Genomic DNA, 13,629 nt, shown 5'->3' on the forward strand with positions numbered 1-13,629 from the left:
GATATGCATGTGCAGCCCTTTCAATAAGTGAGTAAATAACTCAGAATCATACTATCTTTCGTTGCCTTAGCCTTTGCAAGGATGTTCCTATGATGCACTTATATCTGTTCAGGTGGCACAAACAGAACCACTGAAAGTTAAATAAGTTCTCTTGAATTACATCTGGTTGTATAAAGGAATTAGGGCAATTATTATTTTCCTTTCAAACTGCTACTTCAGCTTGAGTTGCAGTCCTAAGGGCATTTACTTAAATTACAAAATATGACATTCTGAGAGGATGAAGATGAAGCTCTGATTTAGTGTGAGTTTACATGTTCTCTCACATTGTAATAGGGATTCTGTGTTAAAAAAAAAAGCATGTAAACATACTCTAAATTATGTCATCACACAAATCATGGTTAAAGAAGCTTACAGTGCAGTTTAATATCTAAATTAACTAACAGTGGTTTGCAACTGGCAAATCAGAAACAAAAACCAATATTTGAGGTAGATTTGCAAACTGTGGTTATACTAACTATGATTTGGCATGACTGGTCAAATCATAGTTACAGCTGCTGCTCTGCCTTCAGATTTATCCAGACACTGAAGTGTTGAGCAAGGAAAATAATAATGTCAGCATTTCTAAACAATGGTTTGCCTGTAATGTTAGCAGTGCAAACCATAGTTTGGATTCTAAGCTAAACTTAGCATTTGGCAAGAAGTATAGCTTTTATTGTTACTGCTGTTGTAGCTGGTTCCCTTGGGTTGTTCAGCATCTGAAAGAAAGCCTTCATACTTCCACGAATGTTTCTATTGTGTGGTTCTGTGCTCTGTTACAGAATGCAAGTGTCTTCCTGGCGATGTTCTGTTTGTGCTGGACAGTTCAGAGAGCATTGGCCTGCAGAACTTCCAGATTGCTAAGGATTTCATTGTCAAGGTCATTGACAGGCTTATCAAGGATGAAAAAGTGACGGTAAGACTTGCAAACATCACATGTACCCCCCAGCAATATATGTTTAATGCATGTTATCATAAAACAACTGAGATACTTCCAAGTTTCCTAGCATTGTCAAAATCAACTACCTCCAGAACCTTACCCAGAGAACAGGATGCTGCCGTTACAGTTCCTAGATGTTATAAACCATTCTTGGTGTCTTTGTTTATGATAATACATGGACTGAAAAACATCATTTGATGTTTAACTTTTCTCTTAACAGTTTAGACCAGGGGAGACCAACGTTGGTGTCGTGCAGTACAGCCATGACAACACCCAGGAACTGGTGGCCTTGGGAGACAGCAACATTGATAACATTGGAGCCTTTAAGGAGTAAGTTTAGATCCGATAATTGGGAGTTAGAGAGGGGTTATTGTGCTCAGCTTTATATGTGGCACCTCTGTGGGATGTCTTTCAGGTATCTGAATACCTTATTGCAGGAATGCTTAGCCCTAAGCACACTCAATATGAGCCACTACCCTGGGTCTCATTGCACAAGCAATAATTGTGGTGCTACAGCCCCTGAGGTCACCAAAGCATGGCCAGGTTTGGCTCTCATCCTAAAGGCATAACTAAACTGCACTCAGTTACTTTGTCAAGTAAATGTCTGCCTTGCACTCGGATAGGAAGAAACACTAAAGGACTGTATTTGGGAGCAATGCATCAGTGACTCTAAAACTGGGGGGAAATGACCATTGTAGTAGATCATCTTGATCATTACATGATAAGAGACAGACCAACATGTCTTCTGCCACAGATATGCCAAGTGGAATTCTAGGGCACATTAGCAAAATGATGGGTAAACAGAATTGCCACCTGATGCTTAATGCATTGGGACAAAGATTCTTCCTTCTTCTGGGAAATTATCTGATTGGAAGATATTTCTTCTAAGAATTTTAAGGCTGATCTGGGTGTTGTCAGGAAGAGATCACCTGCCTTCAGCCCATCCAACACCTCCCATCCCTCTTTACCTTGAATTTCCCTGTCAAGTCAGGTGTCTTTGTTATACAAAACTCACTGATGAGCAGTGCACACATAAATCTCTGTATTATTAGGATTTTGCTCACTATTTATTATCGCCTTGCAGCACTGGATAGGAACACACCAGCCACCTCTATGCTCCCATAGTAATATGTTGATTTTGCCTCCATTTGAGATGTGCCAAGAAATCACTAACTGAATGGAGTTTTGCTGCAAAAATTGAGAATTTAAAAAGTACTCCCCACCTCCTCCGATTTCTAATCTATAGACATGCTGTTCAAATTAACTCTCTACCACAGAGCTTTCCAAACTGTGCGTTGCAACACGTTAGTGTGTCTGCTGCAGTGTGTAGGTGTGTCGCGCAAACACTCCCTGCTCTCCTCCCTGGACAGGAAAGGGGGTGCTTTAGACTCCGGTTTGCTAGGAAAACTGAATTGCTGTGTTGTAAAATGATGCATGTCTAAAAAGTGTGTCACCAACATAAAAAGTTTGGAAAGCTCTGCTCTGCCAAGAATGCTTTAAAGATAACTAACCAATAAAGCTGCTCACTGGAAGGACAGATCGTGAAGCTGAGGCTCCAATACTTTGGCCACCTCATGAGAAGAGAAGACTCCATGGAAAAGACCCTGATGTTGGGAAAGATTGAGGGCGCAAGGAGAAGGGGATGACAGAGGATGAGATGGTTGGACAGTGTTCTCAAAGCTACGAACATGAGTCTGACCAAACTGCAGGAGGCAGTGGAAGGCAGGAGTGCCTGACGTGCTCTGGTCCATGGGGTCATGAAGAGTCAGACACGACTAAACGACTAAACAACAACAAACCAATAAAGCAATTGATTACCTTGGTTTGGGGTACATTGATTGACTGATACATTGCCAATTGAGAGTACATGAGAACTTCCTCAGAATATAATTTTGTACTTCCTATGCAAATTAGTAAGATTATATCACTTTCTCACATTGCTACTACAAAAATTATTTAGGTTTGTTCATGGTAAGTGCTTTAGATTTTCTAAAAGGAAAAGCAAGTAAACCAGACTTAACAGGGGAGGCAAACCAAGAATAAGGAAAGAGCTGGGAGACAGGTCTAGATTTCTCTGTCAGAAGAGGAGCTGGCACTGAAACTCAATGCTGCTTGCTTTGCAGAGCTGTGAAGAACCTGCACTGGATTGCTGGTGGCACATATACTGGGGAGGCCCTTCAGTTCACCAAGGATAACTTGCTGCGGCGCTTTCCCTCTGAGAAAAGAGTGGTCATAGTCATCACAGACGGACGGTCCGATGTACTTCGGGACCAAACACCACTCAACGTTCTCTGTGAAAGCAAGACCCAGGTGAAATCAATATTATATGGAGGGCAGGAGGAGGGATAGGAAAGCCTTATTGGGTCAAGGTGTGTCTTCCTATTGAGAAAAGTTTGGGTCAGTGACTTTGGTTAAGCCAGGAGGAAGCCAGCACTTGTGCGGGCAGTGGAGCACAAGCTGCCTAAGGGCTTCTTCACAATTCCACTCATCCTGTCACTTTCGCCCAGGAAAACCTGCTCTTTATCAAGTTTTTGGCAAATTGAAGTTTGCTCCAGTTCAGTGGTAAAGAGCTGGTTTCCCTGGAGAAATGGAAAACTGGTGAGACCCATGCCTAGAAAACACAGGACAAGCTGGAAACCCTTTAGAGCCCTGCTTTCTAGGCATGGGACAAGCGGAGTGTGAAGGAGCCCTGAGACGGCTATGTAGCGAAGGGCAGCTCCAGACTGAAATTTATGTCTTTTACTGAAGAGTTCCTGCAGTGATCACAATTCAAGGGCTAATGTGAATGTCAGAAATTCAGTGAATGTTGATACTCATTGGTAATTCTTAGCACTTTAGAAGACCAGTGGGAAGTATAAGAAAGTTCTAACAAAGCAGACTTGGAAGGATCCTAAATAAGCTTATGAATGGGTTTTGTGTGATATTTACCAAGGCAAGCAGGGCTGGGAAATATCAAAAGAAAACTTGGCAGCACGATCTCTGTTCTTCAGCAACAGGATAGTTTCCCTTTACTTGCCCCAATGTTAATGAAAGATAACTGTGTCTCGATTAACACTGGATTATCCAGTAAAGAAGAATTCTGTCTTCCCCCTGACCAATATATTCCCTATATTATTCTTGTTATTTCATTTCATTCCCCTTGAGCCCCACTTGGGGCACCTGAGGACTAGCTAATGTGGAATCCTTGAGTATAAGCCTTACACATACCTGTCAACTTCTAGGTGGTTCCCCTGGGTATCGGCGATATTTCCAACAAACCAGCAAACACTGAGCAATTATCAACTATTTCCTGTGGGGGCATCTCTGTTTATCAAGAAAACTTTGCTTTGCTGCTGGATGACAATTTCCTGCAGAATGTTACCTCTCAGATCTGCAAAGGTAGGCGACACATATTTGGTTGCTGAGAGCCTAATTATGAGCTGGTATTATGAGCTGGGATTGTGTTGATCCAGCTTCTCAGCACAATGAATGCCACGAAACAGCTGATGAGTGGAGAAATGACCACATAAGCCTAAGTTTGTCTTAGATGCCAGAGTTTATTTAACAGCACATTCTGCTAGTACTACTTTAGTGACCCACACAATTTAAAGAGATGAAGTGGCCCTGTAGAATCCATATCTGCCATCTATACCAAGGTCATTTATAAGGTGAATGCAGAAGGAAAACAGCCATGGGTGGGTCCAGCATACTTGTGATGACTGCTGTGAGGGTGGCCAAAGCCAGAGGGCTGGAGCCCCTTTGGCAAGTGGGAAAATTCCAACCTGGTCCCAAATACGGCTACCGACAAAGCCATTGCAAGGTCAATCAGTGCAGCACATGTCAGCCAAACAGGGAGGGCGTGGGAAATCCAGCAAAGTGGCTGCCAAGAGAAGCCGCGGGCCTTCCTTATATGTCCAGGAAGTGGACTGACACCCCCCCCCCCCGAGGAATGGCCCACCCCCTTGCACCCTTGTGATTGGCCAGTTGAGTGAGCAGGCAAGATCTGCTTCCTGGCAGCAAGCTTGGCCCAGGACCTCCTTTCCTTCCCAGGAAGCATCCCCAAGGGGCCTTTCTCCCCAGATTATGGAGGGCGGGGGGACAGCCAGCCTGCAACGGTGCCCACCAAGCAGGGGGAGTGGACTTTTGGTGTTGAACATTGATTGTAAATGAAGAGAAGGGTTTAGTGTGACTTTGTTTTGTTTGTTTTATAGAAAAGAAATGCCCGGACTACACCTGCCCAAGTGAGTACTCTTTTTACAAAGTTGTGTTTATGAGTTGAGAATTTCTGTGCTCCACATAATCTTGAAGTTGCCTTAGTGACTGCTGTTTAGCTTACTCCATTTCCTCTGGACACTGACCAGTCACCTGAGGAGCACCATAATTTGAAACAAGCTCTGTGTTTCAAATATTATGTGCCATTGCACACCAGGGCCACCAGAAACCTGCATTTCCCGATGAAATGGAGCAAACCCGATTGCTGCTTGCTCTGATTCAGTCGTAAAATGTGGGTTTTCCCAGGGGAGGGGGGAAAAACAGGACAAAAAGAACCCTGCTTGGACACAGGCCTGGAAAGCCCAGAGCTATGCCTAGAAATGGGGCACAAAAGGAGTCGGGCTCAGAATCAACCAGTACCTCTTGGGATGTCCAGTTTCCTTTTGCATCCGAAAACGTACTACTTAGTTTCCAGAAAACTTAGTTCTGAGATTAACACCTCTATGCCTTGTATACCAACAGAGCAATCCCCATGCCCTGCCTTTTTATGCTGGTATTGACCACAGCACACATACCCAACTCTGAAAGATTTACAGCAGTGTCGTTAGCCCCTCTCTCCTCTCTTTCCAGTCTCTTTTGCTGGCCCAGCTGATATCACACTCCTCGTGGATAGCTCCACCAGCGTTGGGAGCCGCAACTTCAACACCACCAAGACGTTTGTGAAGCGCCTTGCAGAACGATTCCTGACAGCAGCCAAGCCTTCGGAGGATTCCGTGCGCATTTCTGTCGTCCAGTACAGCGGCAAAGGCCAGCAGAAAGCGGAGGTGCGGTTTGAGCAGAACTACACGGTGGTTGCTAATGCTATTGACAGCATGGAATTCATGAATGACGCCACGGACGTGAACGCAGCCCTCCGCTTTGTCACTGGTCTCTACCGGCAGTCCGCCCGTGCTGGAGCTAAGAAGAGAGTTCTGATTTTCTCTGATGGCAACTCTCAAGGCATCACCAGCAGCGCCATTGAGAGGGCAGTTCAAGAGGCTAGACGGGCAGAACTTGAAATCTATGTACTAGTGGTTGGCACTCAAGCCAATGAGCCCAATGTGCGTGTTCTGGTCACTGGGAAAGCGGGAGAGTACGATGTGGCCTATGGAGAGAGGCACCTTTTCAGAGTGCCGGATTACCAGTCTCTCCTGAGGGGAGTGTTCTACCAAACTGTCTCCAGAAAAATAGCTGTAGACTGAGGAGGTGGGAGTGGAAGAGCAAAATATATAGATTCTAAGTGTTCAGAAATAAAATGTTAGCAGCCAGCTGGATCCATGTTTTTTATACAAAGCCATAGCCCACCCATGTCCTTACTTTTGAGCTGTGCTTTCTTTGTTGTCCATGAATTCTTCCAGCCTGCAGGGAAAAGCATAGGATTGTTTATTTTCCCCCTACTTTGATATCTCTCTTAACTGTAACTGAAATGACTATTTTTGTACCATATTTGATGAAGGTAAGCCGGGTTATAAAGAACCTTAAATGCACTAACCTTATTTCTAAGGTTGATAGCACATTTCACATGAATATTAGGGTCCTCTTTCTCAAAATAAAAGGATCCCCTATATTTCATTGCCAAACTAATTTGTTAAATTTGTCTGTTCTTTTATTTTTATGTCAAGAAACATGTTGAGTAGCGATTACTGTTTAGGCTACTTAGCTCCTGAAAGATTACATTGTCTTCAGAAATATAAGGTTCATTTCATGGTATAGTTACTGCTTTCCACGACAACTATGGAAAGTGCTAAATTTGTAACTTGAGTCATACAATCAAGTTCAAAGTAGGTTACTTTGACAGAAGGGTTAAACCCAAGAGTATCTCCCCAAACTAGAGGACGGGGTGAAGGAAGCTGATGTTGTTCATACATGATGAACTTGAGGGCTCATGCACATTGCTGCTTGTCCTGTGATTCCGAGGCACGGGTCCGAGAGGTTTTTGTTTCATCCCGCTGCCTTCCCTGGGAAAACCCCCCGTTTACTGCTGAACCAGAACAAACATGAATTGGGCTTTCTGAAGATTTATGTTTGTTCCGATTCAGCAGTGAGCAGCAGGCTTCCACAGGGAAGCAGCAGGACAAAAAGAGAACCACTTGGAGCTGTACCTAGAAATTATGGGACAAGCAGGAGAAATTGTGGGCGAGCCCTGAGATTTGCAAAAGTGATATTCCAGTTTAAACAAAACCCGAAAGCCTATGCCGTGAGTTTGGGCCTTTTGGCTTTGGAGTGCCATCTCCAGCCAACATGAAGTCCATGTCGGTGCTACCCCTGCCATGCCTCAAACCCTGAGGTTTTACATTGTTCCTATGTTTACACATCAACTCATGAAAGAGACATTGAATTTAGGAACTGGTTTGGACAGATTTCATCCAGTGTTTCCAATGGTGCTCTTGCTATGATTTCAGTGTCCTTTCTTTTCAAAACAGGAAATTGTTTTTAACAATGCGCCTTTTATTGTTTTTTCACCAATATTCATTTTACCACTTCATTTTATTTTATTCCTGTGATTTACTGACAGATGTTCACTTTGAAAATTTGTTCAAATAAATTGTTTTCCACAGTTTTGGTAGGAGGGAAATTGATTTGTTTCAGTTCTTAAGTTACAAGAAAAAGTTGCACAAGTAGTGTGTGCAAGGTTGTGTTTGACAATGTGGCTTCATTGCTGCATTTGAGATACCAGAGATAGCCTTGGGTTATTCTTAAATAGTAGTAAAGGGTAAAGGGGACCCCTGACCATTAGGTGCAGTCGTGACTGACTCTGGGGTTGCGCGCTCATCTCGCTCTATAGGCCGAGAGAGCCGGCGTTTGTCTGCAGACAGCTTCCGGGTCATGTGGCCAGCATGACTAAGCCGCTCCTGGCGAACCAGAGCAGCGCACGGAAACGCCGTTTACCTTCCTGCCAGAGTGGTACCTATTTATCTACTTGCACTTTGATGTGTTTTCGAACTGCTAGGTTGGCAGGAGGAGGGACCGAACAACAGGAGCTCACCCCATCACGGGGATTTGAACCGCCAACCTTCTGATCGACAAGTTCTAGGCTCTGTGGTTTAACCCACGTCCCTAAATAGTAGTAGTAGTGATAAATAAATAACAAGGTGTGTATCACTTAATTGTTCAATCCTCACAGCAGTTTATGAAGCTAAAGGCAATGACAATGGGCTGTTGATAGGCCAGAGAACAAGAGATTAGCAAAAATATCTATGAGCTTCTCTTATTAGGAAGATGTCTGGGACAGGACAGAGCATGGCACTGAAGTTTCAATGAGAACATTTTTTAAAACTGCTTGCCATTTCCCTTGGTAAGGCTCTGCCCTGGTTGCCCTAATGGGCCCCAGGGTCTGGGGGGGAATGGGGGGGAAGCTTGTTAATAGTCCTGTGTGGCAACTTTAAAAAAAGATAAAGGACCCCTGACAGTAAAGTCCAGTCACAGACGACTCTGGGGTTGCGGCTCTCATCTCGCTTTACAGGCCAAGTGAGCTGGTGTTTGTCGGCAGACAGTTTTTCCGGGTCATGTGCCCAGTATGACTAAGCCACTTCTGGTGCAATGGAACACCAAAACCAGAGCAGCGCATGGAAATGCCGTTTACCCTCCCACCGGAGCGTTACCTATTTAGCTACTTGCACTTTTTGACTTGCTTTCGAACTTTAGGTTGGCAGGAGCTGGGACCAAGCAACGGGAGCTCACCCCGTCGTGGGGATTTGAACCGCTGACCTTCCAATCGGCAAGCCCAAGAGGCTCAATGGTTTAGACCACAGCGCCACCCGCGTCCCTTGGCAGCTTTAAGATTGACCAAAGGTCAATCTTAAAATTTGCAACAGTAAGGAAAAAAAGACACAGCAGCAGAGTAACAAGATAAAATCCAATTTGCAAAAGGAAATCGAAAAGGTGTGGAGAGCGTAAAGGTTTTCACCTGGTACCAAAAGGACAGTAGACTTAGTGCCAAGCAAAGCTCTACTGAGAGCTCCAAAGCCAGGTCACCATTGCAGAAAAGACTGACTTTAAGATTGACCAATTCAGGCTGCAATCCTGTACACACACATAAAAGGAAGCAATCTGCATGAGATTAAGTGGACCTTACTTCTGATCAACATGCGGTCATTGTGGCTTGAAGGGCATTAAGAAAACAGCAGTGTTTAAAAGTCTACTGTTTCTTTGCAAAGGAGGAGAATAGGGAGAGAACCAGAGTAGGGGGGTTGTAATCCCAGAGAAGAAGCAATTATGATAGCAGGGACCCCTTCTAAACCAAAGTAAGGCACTTTTCAGTTTAGTTAAGTGCTAATTATTTGTAAACCTGCAATTCTTAAGTGCCCACAGTATCTTTGCAGAGGAGGAGGAGGAGGAGGAGGATAAAAATAGAAAAGCTTAGCCATGCTGCCAGGCACCTCTATGGCTGCCAGGCACTCTACCAAGTCCAGAGTCCACCAGCTGCCACTGCCAGTCACTTGTACTTGGGGGTGGTTGTGGGGCGGCTGTTTGGAGTGGGCTTGGCTGTGTGGTCTTCCCTCTGCATCACTTCTGGTGGCGGGTGCTGCCTCCTCACAGATAATTCAACAGTCTGTCTATAAGCACTTTAAAAAGGATACTAAGAGCCAGCATGGCTTTCTCAAAAACAAGTCATGTCAGACAAATCTCATTTCCTTTTTTTTATAGAGTTACAAGCTTGGTGGATCAGGGGAACGCTGTGGATATAGTATATCTTGATTTAAGCAAGACTTTTGCAAAGTCCCCCATGATATTCTTGCAAAGAAGCTGATAAAATGTGGGTTGAACAAGGTCACTGTTAGGTAGATTTGTAGCTGGTTGACTGACCAAACCCATCCTCATCATCCTGGGAGAATGTGACAAGTGGGGAGCCACAAGGGTGCTACCCTGGGCCCATTGTTGTTCAACATCTTTATAAATGACTTGGATGAAAGAATTGAGGGGATGCTCATCAGATTTGCAGAAGACGGGAAACTGGGAGGGGTAGCTAATGTCACAGAAGACAGAATCAGGATTCAAAATTACCTTAACAGAATTTCAGTGGGGACAAGTGTCAGGTTCTACACTTAGCAAAGAATAAGCAGCTGCAGAAATGATGGGAAACACATGGCTTGCAAGCAGTGCATGTCAAAAGGATCTAGGGGTCTTAGTAGATCACAAGCTGAACATGAGTCAACAGGATGATGCAAGAGCAAAAAAAAGTGAATGCTATTCTCTGCTGCATCAACAGAGGTATAGTGTCCTGATCAAAGGATGTAATACAAGCACTGTATTCTGCCTTGGTCAGGCCACACCTGGAATATTGTGTGCAGTCCACACAGCAAGGAAAAAAATGGAAACATCAAATCATATCTCACTGAGCAAAGCCAAGATTCTAAATTTGCTCATCCTGGCAGATCCTTGGTTTCAATTCCACTGATAATATCTTTGTACGTTGCAAATATTTAATTTACTAAATCACTGCAGAATAGAATGATAAGGAAAGGATCCATAAAATTTCCTAAGAATTTGTCTATAACAAATTTTGCTTGTACATGTTGCCAGCTGAATAGAATTTCTGAGCTCATAATTTGTTGAAACAAATATTTACAAGGAAAGACTGCTAATGTCCAAATTAGCATTTTCCTTCCAAGTAGCTGAACTTTGTGATATGTAGGTTGGATGAAAATCCAGCTGGAGGAGGATTTTGTAATCCAGACAAAAAGAATGCAATCTATGAGTGCCGGACACTTCACTGGAAAGTGACCAGGCACAGTGGGGTGGGTGACAGAAGCCAAATTTGGTCCACTATGTACTTTAGGAATCATAACTCCTTCCGAATGTAGACAGATCATGTATTGAGAATAAAGAATGAGAACATGTAGCATCTCCACTGCCTTTATAACATACAGTACTTACTCCTGAAGCATTAATTATTGGGAATAAAATGAGCACTACCAGCTGCTCCTTGAAGGCTCCATTATCCCTCCTGCTATTCAATCCTAGGAGTCCTTATGCTAAGGAAACAGCTTACGCAGTGAAGTTCTACAGTCCTCCGATGTCAGCTTTGGGGTGCGCCTGCTTCAATTGCATACATTCTGGGACTCGGCACCAACCACATCACTCCAAAGGCTTGCAGATAGCTGCCTGAAGCCCGGGGGCGCAGTGGGAGTTTTGCGCAACGCTCCCCGGGCTGCAGGCTGCTATCCACAAGCCTTCGGAGCGCGGGGGGAACTCCTGCTGTGCTCCGGAGGCTTGCGGATAGGTGCCTTCAGTGAAAGCAACGCGAAGCCTCTGGAGCGCGAAGGGAGCGCTCCCTCTGCACTTCGGAGGCTTCCCATTGCTATCGCTGAAGCCAAGGAGCCTGCATTCGCTCCATAGGACGCATACACATTTCCCCTTCATTTTTAGAGGGGGGAAAGTGTGTCCTATAGAGCGAAAAATACGAACAAAATTACTAAATCACTGCAGAATTGAATGATAAGGAAAGGATCCATAAAATTTCCTAAGAATTTGTCTATAACAAATTTTGCTTGTACATGTTGCCAGCTGAATAGAATTTCTGAGCTCATAATTTGTTGAAACAAATATTTACAAGGAAAGACTGCTAATGTCCAAATTAGCATTTTCCTTCCAAGTAGCTGAATTTTGTGATATGTAGGTTGAATGAAAATCCAGCTGAAGGAAGATTTTGTAATACCAGACAAAAGGAATGCAATCTATGAGTGCTGGACACTTCACTGGAATGTGACCAGGCACAGTGGGGTGGGTGACAGAAGCCAAATTTGGTCCACTATGTACTTTCGGAGTCATAACTCCTTCCGAATGTTGACAGATCATGTACTGAGAATAAAGAATGAGAACATGTAGCATCTCCACTGCCTTTATAACATGGCTATCATAAATGGCTATCATAAATCACTGCATAATTATCTCAGTTGGCAGCACATCGAAAGTCAACAACTAGTCAGCCATTCTCCTCCCCGGAAGTCCTTGGGAGTGAAATATAACCTAGTCCCAGACCATTTACACTAAACAGGCAGAAAGAATGTGCCGAGCAGGCCAAAGGACAGGACAAAATGCTGCCACTTCGGGTGACCATCATCTAATTTTTATACCTTGAAGTTAGAAGCAGCATTTTGAGTAGTGCTGTGGAACAAATTGGCAACTAGTGAGGGCCTTAAAAGCAGCCAGAGAGCTCCATTCTAGTTAACAATATTACTGCTCTGTCCACAGAGAGGAGCAACTCCTTACATTTGAGTAATCCATCTGATTTTTATTATGTTGGGCCATTGAAAGTGGTAATTGGTTACACAAGAAGAGACAGGTGAACAGAAAGAATCTTCCTGTGATGTCTGCAATGGATGAGGAAGTTCAGCTGTTTTTCTAAAATGTACCTAAATGAGTAAGATCCTAAAGAAGGGCTTTCGCATTTCAAGGCTTAAATCCCATTTACACAGTGGGAGAGCTGGGCATGTGCTTTACTTTCTCCCATTGAAATCAATGGGACTTTTATTTTAAGTTGCTTTGGCTGGATCATGCTCAATTTCTTAGGGATGCATCTGAAATGTCCTAAATGTACCTTTGCAAATGGGCCAAGTATGAGTAACCATACAAACGCAGGCACCATGCACAGACATGGATTAAAAAGCTGAGACTGGCAGGGGCATTTTTTCAGGACAGAATCTGCACAGGCTGCTCACTCCACGACTGATGCTGATGAAAAGGGCAGGGTTGCCTGAGCTCTATTTTGCCTCCCTGGCCTTTGGAGAAGTCCTGTCCTGCCCCCCGAGAAGCCCCAGCCCTCTTCAGTTTTAGAACAGGAAACAACTGACCACAAGTTTAATGCTTCGCTTTGGCCTTAGTGGAAGATGACTCATTTCAATCAGCCACATCTGGATTGACTTACCGCTCTCTCCAAAAAGTGCTGGGAAACAGGGAAACAAACAGATGTGTGAGGCCGATGTCTGACTCCCACTTCTGGTTCGAAGATGATTGTAAGCCTGGGGCCAAAGCTATCTTACTTTTATTCCTGCACTGTCCTGAGTGACGGTGGGCGTTTTTATTAATAAGCTTACTTTTGATAATGCCATAATAAATAACATGTGATATTTTGTGTGCGTCTAAGTGAGAGGCATAAGGAGAAGGGGACGACAGGACGAGATGGTTGGATAGTGTTCTCGAAGCTACCAGCATGAGTTTGACCAAACTGCGGGAGGCAGTGGAAGACAGGAAGGCCTGGCGTGCTCTGGTCCAGGGGGTCACGAAGAGTCGGACACGACTAAACAACAACAAAAACAAGTGAGAGGCATGGGATGCGGGTGGCGCTGTGGGTTAAACCACAGAGCCTAGGACTTGCTGATCAGAAGGTCGGCGGTTCGAATCCCCGCAATGGGGTGAGCTCCCGTTGCTCGGTCCCTGCTCCTGCCCACCTAGCAGTTCGAAAGCACACCAGTGCAAATAGA

At 44.3% G+C, this 13,629-nt stretch overlaps 1 protein-coding gene across 1 annotated transcript; it reads left to right on the forward strand.

Annotated features, from left to right (window-relative positions):
* Positions 1–3: 3 nt before the first annotated feature.
* Positions 4–7,766, forward strand: LOC310749449 (collagen alpha-1(VI) chain-like; the record flags this gene model as incomplete). Its single annotated transcript, XM_083586387.1, has 7 exons — positions 4–9; positions 731–952; positions 1,197–1,306; positions 3,100–3,286; positions 4,198–4,354; positions 5,167–5,196; positions 5,798–7,766. The coding sequence occupies 7 exons, from the start codon at positions 4–6 to the stop codon at positions 6,406–6,408; spliced, it is 1,323 nt and encodes a 440-aa protein (XP_083442513.1). The 3' UTR covers positions 6,409–7,766.
* Between the last annotated feature and the right edge of the window lie 5,863 nt (positions 7,767–13,629).

This window comes from Podarcis filfolensis (assembly GCF_964270895.1).
Source record: "Podarcis filfolensis genome assembly, chromosome: 1".
Lineage (NCBI taxonomy): Eukaryota > Metazoa > Chordata > Lepidosauria > Squamata > Lacertidae > Podarcis > Podarcis filfolensis.